Source organism: Chrysemys picta, chromosome 2 (assembly GCF_011386835.1).
Source record: "Chrysemys picta bellii isolate R12L10 chromosome 2, ASM1138683v2, whole genome shotgun sequence".
NCBI classification, from domain to species: Eukaryota; Metazoa; Chordata; order Testudines; family Emydidae; genus Chrysemys; species Chrysemys picta.
The window spans coordinates 63,951,708-63,973,164 of NC_088792.1; the positions used below are offsets into that span (position 1 = coordinate 63,951,708).

Consider the following 21,457-nt stretch of genomic DNA (forward strand, 5'->3'; position numbering starts at 1 on the left):
GCTTGTGTAGCAGTGGGAGAGTGGTATCTTGTGCTGTTCAGACATGGTTCCCTTAATTGCTCTTAGGTGGGGCAACTGTATGTTGTAAGTCCTCAACTGGGGGCAGACCAATCCAATAGTGTCACTGGGCATTGTTCCTTTGGGGGCAGGAAGAACCACTAGGGAGTTTCCCAGTCTGCTTCCCTAAGCCAGTTAGCTCCCATTTAAGTACTTTAGGAGAGACCTAAGTATCCTAGGTCCTTTTCAAGTAATGTGTTTGGTACATGAGAAGGGTTTTGCACTGAGTGTTCCTTGGGTGCCCCTGAATGAGAGCTAGAGTCCTTTATGTATCTTTTTCTGGACAGAGGCCATCCTGAACACTCCCTGTGCTGTGTGGAAATGGGGGGGAAGGGAAGGGAAAAGGCTCCTCTCTAGCCTTTGAGCCCTTTTGCCATCTTAAGACAGATATAGCCCCTCCCCCCTTTCTGATGCAGCCTGGGGAGGACTTTGCAGATATTGTATAGAGGACAGCATACCTGACAGAAGGCACTCCAGGAGCGTCTGTGCTTAGATCATTTGCCTAACAAATAAAAAATGCTACCCCTTGTAGGGAGCAAGGGAGAAGAATGGGTTTCACTTGTTTTTGTTCCCATCAGTTGTCCAGAAAATGTTAGTTCCAGAGAAGTTGACTCCTACCATGTCAGTGGAGAACTTCAAGGTAACACAAGATAGTGCTGTGACCAAACGGAGTAGATGGTTAAGCAACAGTTTGAGTTTCCTCTGCAGCAAGGCAACAAACCAGTATTGCAGACTAGTGGTTCCATGAAGCAAAAATATTTGAGGTGCTGATCCCCCTTGTTATTCATATAACATTTTACTAAGAACCAGAAGAGGGGAGGATGGACATACCCAGCCATTCTCTTTGGTGAAACCCAGAAACAGAAGGTCCAAGCCAAAGTATTTTTGAAAGTGTTAAACAGGTGAGTGCATCAAGACTGCTTCATAACTCACGTTGCTTCTGTTAAAATTAACCAGTTTAAGCAACTTACATCACTTGCATGCTTCACATCTAGTGAGACAGGAGATTGAAAAGTCAAGTTTTCAAGCGCAAAGTATGGGTATACGGTATAAATGGCATTTTTTAAATGGTAGCTTCAGTAAAGCTATTTCCTCTCATAGCAAACACTTTTTAGGCCCAACTACCAATTTTCTGAGAATTTCTGTATAACTTATTACAAATAAACTGCCACTTGCTTTTCCCAGGAAGTACTGAAAGAATCTACGTTGGTTTAACACATATTTATGCTATCCTGGGTAATTACAGGTTATTTTGAACTCTGCCATTTGCAAAACATTTTTCACAACCAGTACAAAATACACTAATGAAACCTTTTCAGACTACGTTAAGTGTCTACATAAAAATGGCACCTTCTATGTCTATTGTGGTCCTGCCCCAAAGCCACAGATCAAGGCCTCCTCATGCTAGGACTGGTAATGCATAAACATTATGCTCAGAAAAAACTTGCAACTAAAGCTCATTGAAAACATCCAATCCCTGATTAATGTTAGGTCTGCTTACTTTAGTAACAATACTTTTTACAGCTTTCCTCCTGTTAGCCCTGTAGAATTAACATAGCTATTGGATATGGATTTGATTCCTTGTGCATAAGAATTATTCCATTGTTACACCAATGCAAGTACAATGAGAGTTTCACAGGTGTCACTAAACCCTAATCTCTACTTCATTTTCCTGTGGGCACCCTCCCTCCTGCCCCCCACCCCATTGCATCAATAAAATGGTCATTTGCCTAGCAAAGAATTACTTAATGTAATTTACTTAATTTCTTCACAGCAGTGTTAGGCTTAATTCCATTTTTAAAAAATTCCTTTGAGAGTCTCAGTTAAGGCACTATACACATACACAACTATTATGGTGGGAAGATTTGATGGCTTGGGAATTAAAAGGAAAACTAATTTCAGCTCAAAATTTAGAAGAGTCAAAACCCTAAAAAAATTAGTTAAAAATGCAATAAAAATATTGTAAACATTCCTCCTCCATACTGTTGTGTCCAAAAATTTTGCTAGTGCACAAGCTCATGTAAATGAGGGAAACTATTTTAATTTTCTAAATTTTGTCAATGATTTTCTGATGGTTTCTTTGGAGACACTTACTTCAAATTGGAAAACCTTTCTGCATGTGACCAGAGCGCCATCTGTGCATATGTTTTACAAATCTAAAACTGAATGACATGCAAAAAGAAATGAAGTAAATTAACTATTACTACTTAACTGTGGAAGTTAAGTTTAATTAGTTGATTGTGAAAAAATTAGCAAGAAATACTAAGTCAATATAAAGTATAATCTAAATCTAGTCATGAGAGCTGGATGATTCAGGAGATTCTTGGAATATGGATCTTCTCCATCTCTAACTCGCTGGTTAGAATTTAGCCCATAGTAGTAGTAGTGCCTTTTTATTATCCATATGACATGTAAATGCAGAATAAAAGACATGAAAATCCATTTCAGTGTAATTAACTTTATTTTGAGGAAGAAGAGGTTTATATGTAACTGTAATTTTTCTATCCATACCAGCAACTTCAAAAGGACTGGAAACTAGAACTTCCTTAACCATCATTGCAATATCAACATGAGTTTGTATGAACAGCAAATTATATAACTAATTGCTATGTTCAATAAATATTTTTTCTCCTGCACTGATTAAGGGGAAACACTACTTTGAGTTCAATTAAAAAAAATCAGTTAGATTTGTATGGTTTTAACTTCAAATGTTATCCATTGTGTAGCAGTCTAGAAACTTTTCATCTATAAAACACAATCTTGATCTTCAGTGTATAAGAATCTGTTTTTCCAAAGAAGTTAAACCAAATATGAAAATTTGCTATAGCTCTAATATTTCTACACTCAAAGCAATTTAACCAAAAAAACCCATCAGGTTCATGACTATCTAGTGAAATTTGCCATTACAGAAAAGGTTCAGAAATGTTGCTTATTTTTCAAAATTAACAACCAAGCATTAACAGAAAGATTAACAAGGTTTTTTTTTGGAAACACAGGTTTATATTAAAGTAGCTGAGTGTGTATATTACACACAACATGCAAGCTTTAAAAAACATCAATGCTCTCTTCTCATTAGATTAGCCAGGAGTACAATTGTTTTAAAAACAAAAACAGAATGACTTACAAAATGTAACAACACTTTGGGATTTCTATTTAGTTTTGCTTAAGATGTTTAACTACACAAAACTACAACAATTACGATTTTAAGAGTATTACAATAAAAGGGGGTGGAAAACAGCAATACTTCAACTGAAAATATGTATCTTCTAAATGAACCAAAGGTCTTATAAGAGAGATTTGAGGGGAAAGGTGGGGGGAGACCAAAGGGAAACTAAGGGCAGAATTTTATTTAAAAATCAGGTCCACAACTGTAATTCTTCCGTTCTTCAGTAGCGTCCTGGAAAAAGATATCAATATTACTATAAAAATCATGAATATTTAAACATTCAAACTTGCAATAGCAGAACTTACACCAAGGCGAATTTTCTGTTGCCACATTCAAGATTTCTCATTCATCACAAGTCTATTTTCCATTAAAACTAACAATCAAGTCTAGATGCACTAGCATGGTTTAATATGAACTATTTACATATACTTACTTGGGCTATAGGAGCGGGATCTTGACCGTGATCGATATCGGCTATAATAAGGTGAAGGTGATCGTCTCCTTTAAAGAGAATATAAAGTTTTTGCTTTGTTATGAAAGTGTCTTTATACAATCATTTCTATGTGATGCAGTTGTTCCCTTGATGGTGGAAGATTGGACTTTATGGTTGATTTAAATCTGATTTGGCAGAGACTCACAATGAAATATTTAAGGAGCTCCTAGCTTCTCTATTTCAAGTATTGTATTTAAAAACTTATGAGTTTTATTTAGAATATATTTATTATCCTATATGGTGCTCCAAAGTGTGCACAGCACTTCTGCAGACATGTAGAAACAAGTCCTTTCCCCCAAAGAATTTAGTTTAACTAGACAACTTTGACAAAGGAGAAAGATTTTTCAATGGATCTGACCTCATGCTTAACCATCCCTTTAGTGGCTTTTATTTTCAATATGACACATTTTCCATTTTGTTTTAATATTTCCCTATTTTAATTTTATTTGCACCCCTGCCTATTTACCTCCATTCTTATTAGCTTGGGTTCAGAAATCTTTTTTCTCCTCCTCCCGATTCTGAAACCTCACCTTTCTATTACATTAGCCGTTCCTCCAGTTCCCTACTGACATTATTTCCCTTTCTCGCCCCTTATTCCTCTAGAAAGGAGTATGTGGACTGCTGAATATGTTATTTAGTTGACAACTGTATTAGCAAGACTACAAGGCTTGCTTTTGCTGATGTCTCTCCTAGCGGTCACTTGAAATGTAAGGACACCAGATATGTATGAGAGTTGCAAGTCTCCGCACAGCAACTACCTTTATTTAAAAAATTAAAATGGAAGAATCAAATAATTAAACTGGTTACCTGTACCGGTAGTCATATTCTTCATATCGGTCATATCCTCTGTCATATCCCCTATCATAATAGGAATCACGACGACGACCTGCTCCTCCTCCTCCTCCTCCTCCACCACCACCACCACCACCGCCACTGCTATTAAAAAAATAATAATAATAAAAAAGAATAAAATGGAAGCATAAAAGTCTGCATTCTTTCTTGTGAATTTGAAGTTCTCTAAAATTATCTTCAGCGTCCTCAAGTGACAACTACTCACTGTACACTTTGTGTCTCAGACTCAGTAGATTCCACATTTAAAGAAAACCACTAAGTGCATTAATTAACCAGAGTGGGGTGGGGTTTAGACATTAAAGAACCCTGGAACATCCCCCCCCCTGTTTATTTTTAATATATTCTTCACTCAGTAAGCTCTTGTGCTTTAAAAGCCGTTCACCTTACATAAAAATACCATACTAAAACAGGGTTTAATAGTGCACCTCAAGATCAACCGCAACAAACCCACCCCCACGGCATGCAAATACATTAGAGATAAGGAACAGCTTTAAAAAGGCAGACGACTGAAACCCTCACAAAAAATATGCTGCTGGTAGTGATCTACAGTTCAATCAGAGTTATAGCATTTAGTTTAACTTGATCTGAGGTCCATTTACACATAATGAAGAGTAAATTCCTTACTGGGTTGGCCTGCCCATGTAGATGCCCGGGGTGGGGGTGTGCGCTCTCTTGGTGATGGAGTAATCCACGCGGATCCTCCTGCCGTCCAGTTCCATGCCATTTGCATGTTCCATCGCCTGCAGGGGAGAGAGGGGCCCGGCCATTAGCTCGCGAGCTGCTACACCAGTTAATGAATAGGCGATAAAATGAGCGCTTCGCTTTTCAGTACGCGGCACAAGCCCTGAACAAACGGGCTCTATTCAGGCTGGTTACTAGCGCCCCGCTGTGGCGAGCGGCGCGTCTCGCCTCGCCCGCCGACATGCCCGTCGCAGGCGGAGTGTTGCAGCGCTGCCTGCACTGGGGCGCTGGAGTTACGTGACGCGCGATCCCTGTGCTAGCCATGAACAGACTGACGCTTTCCCCGCACCACTTCGATATTTAGCCAACCAAAAAGTTAACAGGCAGCAAAGCAGCTTTCCCTGTAAACGGCATCCTTCCGAGCTCCGCGGAGGGGACGGGCTCATTCAGAAGCCGCGCACACAGTTGCTTCCTACGGGGTGCATATGGCCGCATTACTGCTAGTCGGCTGCCATTTCATGCTCTCTCTGCCTCCTGCCATATCCCTTACAAGGACCTACTCCAGCAGAGCTTAATAAAATGGCGGGTTCAGCCTACATGGATACTTAATTACAATCTTCCTCCCTACTCGCACTCCGTGCAGCTCGCTAAACCGATACACATCAGGGACTGTGCTGGAAGGCTGCACCCCCAGACAGGGCTGGGACCCGCGCACGCACTCAGTGGCCCCTTGATACTCTCGGTTTTGAATCAATACAATGGCCCCTTAGCCCTATTCCAAATCATGCAAACTGGAATTCAAACGGACATAACACACTTTAAAGAGTTACGTGAATATAATCTAAGACTTCAGTCAAAGAGATCTGAGTTAACCACTATTATTTAAATAGATTTATTAGGTTACAATTAAGTGTTACTTGCAATAAGCAGCAATTTCTGGCCCCTTCCATCTAAGGGCATTCTCAGCTGCTAACAGGTCTTTGAGCCGTCAGTTCATACTAACAATTAGTTTACCTGATTTAGACTGTATTTTCCTTATGTGAGCTAAATAGAGTTTTATTAAAATTAGCATACCAAATTGTGTTCCCATTTTATGGATTTTAAGTTAAATATCACACACACCACATTTGAGGCTGTCTTGTAAAGGATGCACAAAGCATTCTCTTTTACAGACAGAAAGTAACTAAAATTGTAACCATTAAAACAAAATTAGATTCAGATATGATTCCTTTTCAAATCCCTTTTTTGGCCAACAATTTTATAATTTAATGTTAAATCAATGCAATGGGAAACTACAAGACAACACCACATGGTCACTGTTTATATCCCTACCAAACTGGAAATAACAATTCTCCACTAACCTATTTAATCCCACTTAGTTTGCTCTTTTAGAATGCTGTTTAAATCTAGACAATATCGCCACCTAGTGATATCTATTCAAGCTCAAAAATAGCTCGATTTAGTACAGGGAATAGCAGAGCAAAACCATGAGAGGATAATGAGCAAGATCTCAATCTTTCAACATTACACTTAAACATATAAATACAAGGTTTGAAGTGGTTGCATACCCATAATCTTTTAAACTACTCCTATAATGTCATAAAATAAAAATGCTGTTCAGCAAACATGCAGATATAAAAAAGCAACTGGCTACAGAACACCCTAGAACTCAACAGGATTCTCAACTGATGTCATTTTGACCATAGGCATCTCAGAAACGTAATAAAGTTAAATAAGGTATAAAAGATGGGGATATTTTATATTCAGGTGGAAGATATTTTAAAATCTCAGGAAATATGAGCCAGCAGTTTTGGCCAAGTCTAAACAAAGCAAATATGGCTGAAGTGACAGCCAGTTCAACAAATACATTCTTTTGATTGAGGTTTTTGTTTAACTGAAGAACTAACTCTACAGGAAAAGGAACTTCTATTTCAAATGACCCCTTCCCTTTCAGGGAGAAGTCAGCCTTGAAGATGATCCATTTGAGAACTGCTATATAACAACAACATACCGAACTGGCAAATAAGGTTTGAGAGTGTTAACTGGAACAACGTCTTAGAACTACCATTAAGATATGTACCTATGGATCTCAAGACAGTGTAATTCTAGTGTCTTATTGTGACCCAAAATATTCATAAACTGTTTCCCCAAAGAACATTAAGTACATTACACTTTAATATAAAGATTCAACAGTTTAATTTGTAATTCCACAGCTCTTCAGAAAACCTGATTGGGCTGCTTAATGTCCCAAATAAATGTTTATCAAAAACAAAACACAGACACCCTTCTCCCCCACCAAAAAACCCACAAAACACAAAAATAAAAAAGCTGAACTGTCAGCATCATGGTGAGGATTTTTAAAGTAACTTTAAAGCGATTTCCTTTTTACCTATGTGTATTACAGTTCTTATAGACATCTATTTACCCGATAAGCAAGAACAATGGGGCCTAGGATTTTTTTAAAAATGTAATTAAAGTCAAATAATTTTCATAACCTGATCCCACCTTCAGCCACTAGCAACTCTTCTTAATGATGCTCTGTACCATTTTTAACAGCACAAAGCAACTAACAAAGAAATCCATGCAATGATAGTTCATGGGCTGCTTTTGGCATCTAAGGACTAAGAACACCGGTCTACAATTTTTGAGAAGTCATCTGCTTCAGAGATAAAATGTGCTATTTATTATGTATTTTGATGTGCTGAATTCAAATATGACAATTAAAACAACTGATTGGCTACTGTTTCTAAAATATTTAAGTTTTACATTTTATGTCTATGTATATTGTGTAGATGATAGAGTTTTAATCATAAATTGTAAACCTAGGTCTTTTCATGTGTTTATGGTTGCTTTACATGATATTTCACCTGTCCTGTTTATGTAACACTTTAAAAATCAGCAAAAGGGTTATATAAATAAAATTTATTATGAAACAAAAAGGCAAAAAACTATTCTGTACATAGTTCAGTCCTATTCAGTGTCTACTCGGCACTTCTTGGCTTGTCTCTTGTATTCATTAAATGGAGCATCTCTTGTCACTGTCCAGCAATAGTCTGCAAGCATTGATGGGCTCCATTTGCCCTGATAGTGTTTCTCCATTGTTGCGATGTCCTGGTGAAATCGCTCGCCGTGCTCGTCGCTCACTGCTCCGCAGTTCGGTGGAAAAAAATCTAGATGAGAGTGCAAAAAAATGTATCTTTAGTGACATGTTGCAACCAAGGCTTTTGTATGCCTTGAGGAGGTTTTCCACCAACAACCTGTAGTTGTCTGCCTTGTTGTTTCCGAGAAAATTTATTGCCACTAACTGGAGGGCTTTCCATGCCGTCTTTTCTTTGCCACGCAGTGCATGGTCAAATGCATCATCTCGAAGAAGTTCACGAAGCTGAGGACCAACAAAGACACCTTCCTTTATCTTAGCTTCACTTAACCTTGGAAATTTTCCACGGAGGTACTTGAAAGCTGCTTGTGTTTTGTCAATGGCCTTGACAAAGTTCTTCATCAAACCCAGCTTGATGTGTAAGGGTGGTAACAAAATCTTCCTTGATTCAACAAGTGGTGGATGCTGAACACTTTTCCTCCCAGGCTCCAATGACTGTCGGAGTGGCCAATCTTTCTTGATGTAGTGGGAATCTATTGCACGACTATCCCATTCGCAGAGAAAACAGCAGTACTTTGTGTATCCAGTCTGCAGACCAAGAGAGCAACAACCTTCAAATTGCCACAAAACTGCCACTGATGTTGGTCATAGTTTATGCACCTCAAAAGTTGTTTCATGTTGTCATAGGTTTCCTTCATATGGACTGCATGACCAACTGGAATTGATGGCAAAACATTGCCATTATGCAGTAAAACAGCTTTAAGACTCCTCTTCGATGAATCAATGAACAGTCTCCACTCATCTGGATCGTGAATGATGTTGAGGGCTGTTGTTGTTGCAGGCTACAAGATCACCTTCCATGAAGAAGAATGGGACAGTCTTTTGACAGTCACAGAACATGGAAACCCTAACATCACCTGCCAGGAGATTCCACTGCTGTAGTCTGGAGCCCAACAGCTCTGCCTTACTCTTGGGTAGTTCCAAATCCCTGACAAGGTCATTCAGTTCACCTTGTGTTATGAGATGTAGTTCAGAGCCGGAGGATGAGAGAAAATGGGGGTCCTGTGACATTGATGGTTCAGGACCAGAAGTTTCATCCTCTTCCTCTTCCTTGTCTGACTCAAGTGAGAATGATTATGGTGCATCAGGAACCGGCAGTCCTTCTCCGTGGGGTACTGGGCGTATTGCTGATGGAATGTTTGGATAATGCACAGTCCACTTTTTCTTCTTTGACACACCTTTCCCAACTGGAGGCACCATGCAGAAGTAACACTTGCTGGTATGATCTGTTGGCTCTCTCCAAATCATTGGCACTGCAAAAGGCATAGATTTCTTTTTCCTGTTCAATCACTGGCGAAGATTTGTTGCACAAGTGTTGCAGCATATGTGTGGGGCCCACCTCTTGTCCTGATCTCCAATTTTTCAGCCAAAATAAAGGCGATAGGCTTTCTTAACCATAGTGGTTATACTGCGCTTTTGTGATGCAAAAGTTACTTCACCACAAACATAGCAGAAGTTATCTGCACTGTTCACACAAGTACGAGGCATCTCTGCTCACTTTGGCTAAACAGAAATGTGTCCCTTTGCAAAATCAAACACTGACAAATAAGATAGCACGACACTGTATTTTTTCTAGAGCTGATATAGGGCAATTTGTTCAGCAGAGTGATGTAAGCTTCGTTATGATTCCATCATTCATGACTTCTAGGAATAACATGACGCAATTCATATCATGTATGATGCAATACCAGCTTCAGATTGCATCATTCATTGTTTTGCCTAAAAAGCAAGTACTGTCCAAACCCATGTGGGGATGTATCATCCCTACACCAACCTAATGAAAAGTTCCATGAGGAGGTAAGGGTCACGATGGGACACTTGCCAGGTAAATAAACATGGCCTTATGTAAGGCCCCCTGGTGGTCTAGGATTATATAAGATGATCATGGCCTTATGTAAGACCCCCTGGTGGTCTAGGATTATATAAGATGATCATGGCCTTATGTAAGGCCCCCTGGTGGTCTAGTATTATATAAGATGAGGTAAACAAATCATGGCCTTATGTAAGGAACGGTTGAACCAATCGGTGTGGAGCTATACATGTGATAAACACATGATTCTCCTTCTTGTCCAATCCGTAGATGTGTTATTATAGCCTAATTGTGTTATGTAATGTAGAGAAAAACTATAAAAGAAAGCTTGCAATAAACAGGATTCGGATTCAGCTTGCTACCACATTGGTCGTGCGCTTTATCCGCTCCGCATGGGACCCCACAAATGGTGACCCCGACGTGATTCGGCTTGGACATCAAGGCAGCCAGGACTTTGCCCAGAGTGAGCTAGCAGAGATCATACTAGACACAGCCGCCAGTGGAGCAGGAATCAATGTTCTCAGACAGTAAACCCAACAGGTGTTGTCTCAGAAGCTGCGCAAAGAGAAAGCAGATCCAACCAGAAAAAGGATCTGAGTGGTCAGACTCTATGTCATCTCTCATGAAGAAACTGGAACAATTGAATTTAGATATTGAAGAGGCTCTCAGTGCTGGCTCTTCTCCTTCCAGCACTCCTTCTACCAAAAAGCGCAAACAGCCATGCCCTGTTAAGGTGGAGACAGGCCTTCTTCACAGAGATCATCAGAGAAAGGGAATCTGTGGGAATAAGAGGGCAGGCTACCAAAATTTTGATGGTTTGCCAAGCTCAGTGTCAACTGGAGGATACCGGCTCCTGGTCGTCCGAGAGAGACGTTCGTGAGCTCACAGCCGACTGAAGCGTTCGGTAAGAAAAGGCGGAGGTGGCAGCCGCGGCAGGAGGTACCGGAGGATACCGGCTCCTGGTCGTCCGAGAGAGACGTTCGTGAGCTCACAGCCGACTGAAGCGTTCGGTGAGAAAAGGAGGAGGTGGCAGCCGCGGCAGGAGGTACCGGAGGATACCGGCTCCTGGTCGTCCGAGAGAGACGTTAGTGAGCTCACAGCCGACTGAAGCGTTCGGTGAGAAAAGGCGGAGGTGGCAGCCGCGGCAGGAGGTACCGGAGGATACCGGCTCCTGGTCGTCCGAGAGAGACGTTCGTGAGCTCACAGCCGACTGAAGCGTTCGGTGAGAAAAGGCGGAGGTGGCAGCCGCGGCAGGAGGTACCGGAGGATACCGGCTCCTGGTCGTCCGAGAGAGACGTTCGTGAGCTCACAGCCGACTGAAGCGTTCGGTGAAGAAAAGGCGGAGGTGGCAGCCGCGGCAGGAGGTACCGGAGGATACCGGCTCCTGGTCGTCCGAGAGAGACGTTCGTGAGCTCACAGCCGACTGAAGCGTTCGGTGAAGAAAAGGCAGAGGTGGCAGCCGCGGCAGGAGGTACCGGAGGATACCGGCTCCTGGTCGTCCGAGAGAGACGTTCGTGAGCTCACAGCCGACTGAAGCGTTCGGTGAGAAAAGGCGGAGGTGGCAGCCGCGGCAGGAGGTACCGGAGGATACCGACTCCTGGTCGTCCGAGAGAGACGTTCGTGAGCTCACAGGTGAGCGGCTGCTTTTATTAAAATGGGCTCTGCTTTGTCTGCAGAGGAGGAGACGGTGCATGATTTTTTATTACGCATCGCTAAAAAGCGGGGAGAGAAGCTTCCCTCTGACGCGTTGTCCCGTTTGTTGAAATGGGGGCAGAAACGCGGGAATGTACAAACAGGGCCTTCAGCTACAGGACATGCTAAATCAGTTGTCCCATTTGGCCGGTGAGAGCCATCCCCCGCAGTCCCACACATTGCGAGCCCTAAACCAGCCCGGCTTTCCTGTCACCAATAATGTTTGTACCCCAAAGTTCCGGGCGGAGTTCCCGGGGCAGGGTGAGCAGTTGCAGAATAGGTTGAAAAGAATGGCGGAGCCAGGCTTATCTAACTTTGAAAGGACATATAGGAAAAAACCACCGGAAAAGATCCCTCCGGCAGATGATATTGCTACCCGAACACCATGCCGCCACACAGAAGCCGAACAACGGCCCCGCAACACCGGACCTGCACTTGTTGTTTGTCACAGCCTAAACACCTAATAATGCTGTGCTTCTGTTTGTTCGGACTCCTTATTATAGGAGCAGGGGTCTTTGTATGTCCAAACTCTGTACCTTTTGTTAACCCACGACAAAATGTTTGGATCACCTGGACGAACCAGACTGGCCAAGAAGCCCTTTTTGCTTGTCCATGGCCACCCTATCGGATCCCTTTAAAACATGTCTTATTGGCTATCCTTATTTACACCCCAATGGTTTTCATGGGTATTTATGTAATGTTATGTTTTTTAATAGTTCCCAGTTGTTAAATGTCACCTGTCGTCAGTTTTATAGGTTCAAAAAAAGTAGTCAGGTGGCTAGTAATTGTCCTAATGTTAGTTGGACCCTCCTATAGGCCTTATTTAAGAAAAAGGGGGGAGGTGTGGGGATGTATCATCCCTACACCAACCTAATGAAAAGTTCCATGAGGAGGTAAGGGTCACGATGGGACACTTGCCAGGTAAATAAACATGGCCTTATGTAAGGCCCCCTGGTGGTCTAGGATTATATAAGATGATCATGGCCTTATGTAAGACCCCCTGGTGGTCTAGGATTATATAAGATGATCATGGCCTTATGTAAGGCCCCCTGGTGGTCTAGTATTATATAAGATGAGGTAAACAAATCATGGCCTTATGTAAGGAACGGTTGAACCAATCTGTGTGGAGCTATACATGTGATAAACACATGATTCTCCTTCTTGTCCAATCCGTAGATGTGTTATTATAGCCTAATTGTGTTATGTAATGTAGAGAAAAACTATAAAAGAAAGCTTGCAATAAACAGGATTCGGATTCAGCTTGCTACCACATTGGTCGTGCGCTTTATCCGCTCCGCATGGGACCCCACAAACCCAGTCATAGATTTATTCATAAATCCAGTCAAAGATGTATTTTAGTCATTTCTGGTTTAAATTAAGATCCCTTCCCTTTATAACTCACTTATCCTCCGCCATTCCCAAGTCAAGGGTCGTATATACTGACCCAATAGCATATCTTGAAAACTAGAGCCAATCAACAATTTTAAGCATCATTTTCATTCTCAGTGACCCAGAATTAGTAAAGTTTGACTACATTTATTTCAGAAGCATTTTGGCTGTAGAGCAGTGGAATCATTGCAAAATGACTAAACAAAGGCCACTTTGAAAATCTGCTTCCATTTCCTGCTTCTAAATTGTCCATAGGTGAAAGTGTCTTAAATTTGCACAGACATTATTGCCAGGGACACACATTAGGAATGCTAATAACTTTTGATATTGTTTGCATTTCTGTATCTCAAAGACATCAGTTTGTACAGATATTTTGTATTTGTATGCAAAGCGTATTTTTATTGATTACTTACTGTAAAGCACATAATAAATGTTTAAAAATGTTTACTTGCCTAGGGAAAGTTTCCCACAGTTAATCAAATTCTTTAAAACATTTGTAGCAAATATATTTTCAAATAGGATTGCACATCTATACGGCACAGTCTCAGAATTTCACTTTTTCGTCAAAAGGGTGAAAAACAGCATTGATTTGAATGTCTGGAAAATCTATAATAGATGCCAAAATTTAAGAGGAAAATTATTAAAGTTTAATTTTGGTTTTAAACATCACTTTTTACTACCCTTCCAGAGCCATAATATTTTTCCCCTATTGATTTTGTCCTTTTCTATTTGAACACTGATTTTCTCCCCGATACCTGAACCTTTCTAGAGGACCTGAAATCACCATGGCTTTTATAAGTTGATGCAACAAACAGACAGCTCTTCTACAGAAACAAGTTTTAGTAGTTTACTTGTGTAGATTCCATGGGAAAAACTAAGTCACTGTCTTCACAGAGGGAGAAAGAGTAGAAGTATATGAACATTGGTAACTGCATGTGAATCCTTCAATTCTAAATTACTATCTTAAACCTCGATCGGCTTAGTACGGTTTATATCCTTACAGCTGTTCAGTGGCCTATTAACTCTAAGTTGGTAGTCTGTGTAGTTCCTAGTGGACTGGTATACCACCTTTACCCTAGGTGACAATGGCCAAGGATTCAACAGGCAGAGACTCAACTACTCTTTCATCCCCCCTAGAACAGAGGTTTCCAAACAGTGGTATGCACACCTCTGAGGATACGTGGGAGAAATTGTGCAATGGTGGATTTTATTTATTATTTTATTTATTGCATTTTCATAATAAATGAGTCAAAGCTTTAACACTGTGGGAATTTGTTATATAAAATACAGTAGTTGATTTATTCCAAGATGTACCAAAGAGAACAGTGAAATATGGACAGATGGCTAAAAACAGGTAGTGTTTAGAACACAAATTACCAGTGATGAAAAGGCTAGAGGTATGCAGACAGCTGGTAGATCCAGAAGGGGTACGTAATAACAAAAGTTTGGGAACTTCTGCCTTAGAAAAAACAACCATGGGGAGGATTGAGGCACATAGGAGGGCTTACGCCATCTATGTGTGTTGCACTTATTCAGCAGATAGCTCTACAAAGTGAAATCCTCTGTCAATATATTTCATGAGGTCTAAAGTCACTAAAAATAATTGTGCCAATTCCATGATGGGTTTTAAGTAAGAGATGCAACCCAAACTGCAAACAGATCAAACATTAGAGGCCTTTATTTGACAGTGTCTCATTAACTGCTATGTACAGCTTCAAGAATTTGTGAAACCAATGAAGCAGGCCAAGCATACTTAGGGCTGGTCCACACTAACCCCCCACTTCGAACTAAGATACGCAACTTCAGCTACGTGAATAACGTAGCTGAAGTCGAAGTACCTTAGTTCGAACTACAAAGTACTTACCGCGGGTCCACACACGGCAGGCAGACTCCCCCGTCGACTCCGCGTACTCCTCTCGCGGAGCAGGAGTACCGGCGTCAATGGCGAGCACTTCCGGGACCGATTTATCACATCTAGATAAGACGCAATAAATCGATCCCAGAAGATCGATTGCTTTCCACCGAACTCGGAGGTAAGTATAGAGGTACCCTCAATAATTTACTAATTCAATTGTAAAAGCAATACCCTTACACACTGTAAAAATGTTTTAAATAAAAAACTTCCAGCTATAACTTCTAAATAGTAGTTAATGACTTTTGGGACACATTCAAATATTTCTACATATATTTAATTTTCAGTATTTCTTAAAAAAGAATTGTGATTACTTACATGGAAAGGATTTCTACTAAATCATTGGCTTCTGTTGCCTTTTTCTTACCTGAAGTCCTTCCTGTGTCAATCACTTCCACAAAAAACAATTGTGACGCAATGAACAATATTAAAACGTGATAGGACCAAACAGTCACAATGAATGAATTAAACTAAAGCTTTTGTGAAACCAATATATTGTTTAATATCTCATTCAGATCAGAATAAAAAATGCAAGCAAATTAAGCATATAAAAATAGCTTTTTTATTTACTGTAATCTGTCAAGTCTGACATTCAGGACTCTATTTCCTTATAAGAGTCTGAGTCTGTTTCCTGCTCTGGTGTAAATATTTCTAATGTTAAATGTTAGAAATTACAAGCAAGCTTGTTTACATATTTAAACATCCTGCTAAGAATTTGGGATCCTGTTTTTTAAAAAGCTTGAAAGAATGTAAGGGTAGATAAATACAGGATATAAAACAAAACTATTTCTAATTAGAATGCTATTCTAATGTTTCTGTGAGTGTGTCAGCAATCTCAGGACATTTTACAATCAGCAAACGTTTTTAAATCGTAATCCCATAGGTCGAAAGCTCTCAATCTCTGCTAGTGCATTTTGTTCTTAAGAGTGCCTTCTGTATGATTTTTTTTTTTAAATGTGAACAATTTTTTTAAGCATTCACTGGATAATTTGTATCAGAATTTTTGAAGTCTGTGATAATAAACTATGTAAATTTATTTCTGAACACACCGATAGGCCAGCACTGTAGATAGTAATTAGCATTGATAATAACAGTTAAAAGTGGTCTTAAGTAATGTAAATATTTGGTCAGAATATTTTTGTGGTCTTTTTGGATTTAAGTTCATGTTTCAGTGCTTGGGAAAGGTGATGAATTGACCACCCTTAACACAAAGTACATCTAACAACAATGTCAAGTTCATGCTTTATTAATGTGTTATGCTGACCCAAGGAAATTAATTTATAAAGGTCTAAAAAGCAGTGCAGTCTCTATGCCTACACAATCCTTGGTGCCTTTACCTAGACTGCCAACAGTGTAAATTACCACCACTTCTAAAAGCAGTTTTATAAGATTAACTAGACATTCCATAGAACTGGCATTGATAAAATTGAAAATTCCATATAATTACCAATACCCTGAATTATCCAGTCTCTCACAGTTAGAAGTTTCCTGACACATTACTAAACAAATACACAATGTTCCAGATATTCTACTTGGGGTCTTATTGAGAAGGCATTTCACTTCCCCACATGTGCAGCATTGTTACTGAAAGGTGTTTTAGCTATGAGTGTAGTAGTAGTTTTTCCCCACTGCTATATATATTATTAGTCAACACAAACAACATTCCTGAGGATGCTTTTTCTTTTTAAAAAAACAAAAAGTGAACCCCAAAACGCAAATAGGAAGTAGGTGAATAGGTGAGAATGGGCTAGCATTCCATCAAAGTGTTTCAGTGACAATGCTGTAAACAAGTGGAGGTATAATGATTTTTCGTTAGAATTTTATGATTGAATGCCAATCCTGTGAATTATCTCCAAAGAGAGAGGATTACAAATGTGATAATCCCTTGTAATAAAATGCCATTCCTTAAACATCTCATTCTTTGAGACTGAGTAACTCAAGGAAGAACACAAGTGACCACATGCTGCAACAGGCAAGGTACAAATACCCAACTTTAAGTTTCTTAAGAAAATATAACGTGAGTGATAAAACATCTCCTTTCCTCTAATAAAAAAAGAATAAAAAAATCAGACAGAACCTCAAAGATTGTGCCCTCAGAAACAATCCTTGTTTTACAATTGGCCTACTCAAATAAACATCCTGAAAAGGACAAAAAATACTCTAGCAGGTAGAATAGTTTGGGTACCTCTGCTTTGAAAATAGCAACTAAAAACCAAACTGGACCCTTAAAGATTCTAAGCAACATTGTTTTGAAAAAGCACGCAGGAAGGACCACATGTGAACTTTGCATATATTTTGAAGAAAAACAGGTCTCAGGTTGGCAAGTGAAACAACCCTGCCTTATATAATAGCATGATAGTGCAGGACTGCTACAAGCTTATAGCAGCAAGAAATGCCCTCAACACAGCCTTTGTAGTAATAGCAACACCTATTCAGTTGGTGTTAGATACAAGAAGCTGGGTGAATTAAGGCTGTTCAACAGCTGATCTTTTGGAAACACTGGAATATAACTGTGAAGTCATTTATTGCATCTGTTGAAAACAAAGATGGGTTTGTCAGTTGACCCCCATGGTGTCTTGTAAGCTCAGCAAGTAGATCTTTACAGTACTCTACATGAGAGCTCTTTGGGAATAAATTACTCGCTTTGTGAAGTAACTGTGGTTCTTTGAGATGTCTCCCCCTTCAGGTGCACATTCACCCCTGAAAGCCCTTGATCAGAGGCAGTTAGTAGTGTCCATTCAGCCCATGCATGTGCCCCATGTCTTCTCACCCAGTACCAAGGCTATTGAGGGGCACGCAGGTGAATTGCCCTTTCTTCTCCACCCAAAACAGGAATAGTCTGAAGCAGAGGGGAAAAAGGGTGGGTAGTGGAGCACCCCTAGAGACACATTTCTCAAAGAACTCAGGAATGCTGGAACAGGAGAGGCAAGGGGGCCATGGCCCCACTACTTTTAAAAGTGCGAGGGTATACCAGCCACAGGGGCAAGTGACCAAGAGGGGGGGAAGGGACCACAGTTTGGGCGCTAGTGGTCTCCGCACTTTTAGAGTGCTTCTGCCACCCCTGAAATAACCAGTTACTGCACAAAGTAACCAACTTCCTCTTCTTTGAGAAGTGTCCCTATGAATGCTCCACTTTAGGTAACTTCTGAGCAGTACCTTCAGTGGAGGAGGGAGCTTCAGAAGAGAGTCCGGAACTGAAGACAGTACTGCAGAACCAAGCATGGACAGCATGGAGCTAGGTGTAATATTTTGAAAACATATGTATTGAATCCCATGTAGTAGCCCTACAGTATTTCAGATATTAGTACACTCAATCAGTAATGTCACAGATGTTGTCTGCGATCTGGTTGAATGTGCTATTACCCTGGGGGTGGGGGTGGATGAACACCCACAGCATCATAACAAGTGATAAATACATCTAGATATCCATCTTAATAGCCTGTGAGTAGAGATTGAGAACTGTGTGGATCTATCTGCAAAGGAAATGAAGAGCCTAGGTGTCTTCCTAAATTGCTTGATCCCATCTAAGTAGAAGGCCAATGCCCTTCTGACATCTAGGGTATATAAACAAAAATCCTGTAGAGAACTATGTAGCTTTGGAAAAAACACCAATAGATGAATGGCTTGAATAAGGTGGAACTCTGATAGAACCTTAGATAAGAATTTAAGGTGTGGATGTAAAGAGAACTTACCCTTAAAGACACTGTAAATGGGGGACAGGGAAAGAGAATCTTCCATCCAGGATCCAATCTCCCTGACCTTATGGCTGATGTGATGGCTACTAAAAAGGCTGTCTTCATAGACCAAAGCAACAGAGCAGGTTGCCACTGGGTCGAATGGAGGTCTCATAAGGTACCAGACTGAGGTACCAGACTGAGGTCTGAGGTTGGGGCAGGGTTTCTAATCTGGAGACAGACATTCCTCAAACCTTTAATAAGCCTAGACCATACTGCATGAGCAAATATGGAAAATCGTTCTAGTGGAGGATGAAAGGCTGATATTCCCTTAGTATATCTGAACTCCTGTGGTACCGAAAAGGGGATCAGTACCGACACGGTAGCGGAGGCCATGGTTGCCAAAGTTGATGGTACCGCCAATGGTAGGCATACCAAAATAAAAGCCAATGGTGTGTGGTGCTGTTGCTTGCTGGTGCCGAATGCATGAGTACTGACAGCTAGGCTGAACTTGATGGTGCCAGTCCTGAGTGTCTGCGCTTGCCCTCCTTGCTGACAGAAGGTACCAAGTCCCGATTGGACCTCTCTTTCTCCTTGGTGCTCTAGGACTTTACAACCCCTCTGGTAATGGATGAGGAGTCCTTCGACTCAGTGGTATCGAGTCAAGAGGTAGAGCCTTCAGAGACCATAGATCTCATCAGGGTCCTGGACTTGTTTTGGAGCTGGATCCTTAGGGCGAGAGCCAATATTCTTCTTTTTAGAAGCATTTCCTGAAGCCTCCAAAGTTCTTCCTTCCTTAGGAGGAGCCTGTGCTGAGGTAAAAGGGGTGCTGTCTGGAGACAGTTGTACTGTGTGTGTCTCTCTGTGTCTGTCTCCTGACCAGACTCAGCAACTGTCTGAAAGGAGTGTTCCATCATTAGCAGACTGAGTTTAACCTCCTTTTTCATTGCCCTGGATTTGAGGGCCAGGCAGAAATTGCACTTCTGGCAGACGTGAGACTTCCCAAGCAACCAACACACTTAGAGTGGCCATCTCGCACAAGTACAGCCTCTCAGCAGGAGACGCAATGTTTGAAGCCTGGTATGCCAGATATGCCCTGCCAGGAAAAGTAAAAGTCTCCCAGAGGGTAAAGACAGTAAAACTATTATCTCACTACTTATCTAACTAAATCTATACTAACAACTATACCACTATAGAAATATTAGAAAAGCCAAGGCACACTCAAGGAGGACACACTAAGGCTAAGTCTCAGGCTGAGGCAATTGAGAAGGAACTCAGGGCAGTTGCCCACACACCCCAATATAGCCTTGGTATCTGGCACAAGGAGGCATAGGGATGGATGAGCAGACTGAATGGACATTGCTAAGTAAAAATCTCCAATCATGGGATCAACAGGTGCATGCATGCCTGAAGCGGAGCACCCATAGGGACATCAATTGAAGAAAAAAGAGGAGCAGCTTTCCAACACCTCTATCTGGGTCCTGTTCAGTTGGAATGAGTGTAGTGTTATGCCATCTACTTTAGCTATGCCATGCAACAATAGAATCAAAAGCCAAAGTAAGGTTGAGGTTTTGCTTTTATCCATAGCTGGAGAGTGGCCATTAATTACTGCTACAAGGACTGCCTCTTTCTCAAGACCTATCTAAAGTCTGACAGAAAAATTCAAGATGTCCACAGATATTAATTATATGTAATTTCGTACTGCCTATGAGATGTACTCATGTACCAGGACCCCACTATGACAGGCGCTTCATAAACAGAGAACAAAAAAGAAGGTTCCTGCCCAAGGAGCTTACAATCTAATTATACAACAAGAAACAGAGGGTTACAACAAAGAGCACAGGGAAGCAATTAGACAATACTGGCCAGCCTCATTGGCTACTGGTGTGCTGAGACCATAACCCAACTGTTAATTTTTTTGGGTGCATCGTGGCATAGGAGGGTTTTAAGGAGGGATCTGAAGGAGAACACTGAAGTGGTTTTGCGGATGTTTACAGGAAGCTCCTCCCAAGCATGAGGGGCTGCATGGGAGAAAGCATGACGGTCCTTGTTTGAAAATCTAACAAATGGGTAATCGAGGCTAGTATCATGAGACAATCAGAGGTGGAAGTCGACATCTTGATACTTAATGAGAAATGATAGGGTGGGGCTATTAAGTGATGTGGAGTTTGGTTGTTACCACCTATGATATTTTTACTTAAGTAGAGGGGACTGGATAGCATATGGAGAGATGGCAGTTGTGTGTACTCTGAGACATGCTGAATGGACCCAAATTCTACCGTGACAGAAATTTAGCACTCTGGTGAAAGACTGGAAATTCTGTAGCAGTTTCACACTAAAGGAGAATTTTACAGAATTAAATAAAAGCATGTTAAATTCAACTAAATGTTGCACCATAATTATCAGTTTTTTAATCGGCTGCAGAATTGTGTGCTGAAAATACAGAACTGCATTGTGGAAGCTGGAGACTATCAGCTGATTAAGAGATAGCTGGGGCTTTTGGAAACTGGGAAAACAGTTTATGATTGTGAAATAAGCATAATAGCCAGATGTTTCTGCTAATGTGGTCAGCAT

General features: G+C 40.8%; 1 protein-coding gene and 1 long non-coding RNA gene across 19 annotated transcripts in view; one reads left to right on the forward strand and one right to left on the reverse strand.

The window, feature by feature from the left end:
- Positions 1–2,499: 2,499 nt before the first annotated feature.
- Positions 2,500–21,457, reverse strand: part of TRA2A (transformer 2 alpha homolog) — a 51,690-nt gene continuing 32,732 nt past the window's right edge. For 15 of the 18 annotated variants that reach the window (XM_005290858.4, XM_024106747.3, XM_065583352.1 and 12 more), the window contains 4 exons: positions 5,193–5,308; positions 4,524–4,652; positions 3,657–3,724; positions 2,500–3,454 (listed from right to left, as the gene is read on the reverse strand). In XM_005290858.4, the coding sequence (XP_005290915.2) occupies positions 3,444–3,454; positions 3,657–3,724; positions 4,524–4,652; positions 5,193–5,308 (324 nt within the window). In that variant the 3' untranslated portion in view covers positions 2,500–3,443. The remainder of the gene's footprint in view (positions 3,455–3,656; positions 3,725–4,523; positions 4,653–5,192; positions 5,309–21,457) is intronic. The other 3 variants (XM_065583355.1, XM_065583354.1, XM_065583351.1) reach the window with 1 other exon arrangement.
- LOC135981338 (uncharacterized) lies at positions 9,795–14,438 on the forward strand. Its single transcript, XR_010598315.1, has 2 exons — positions 9,795–10,153; positions 13,227–14,438. It is a non-coding gene; the product is annotated as an uncharacterized LOC135981338 (long non-coding RNA).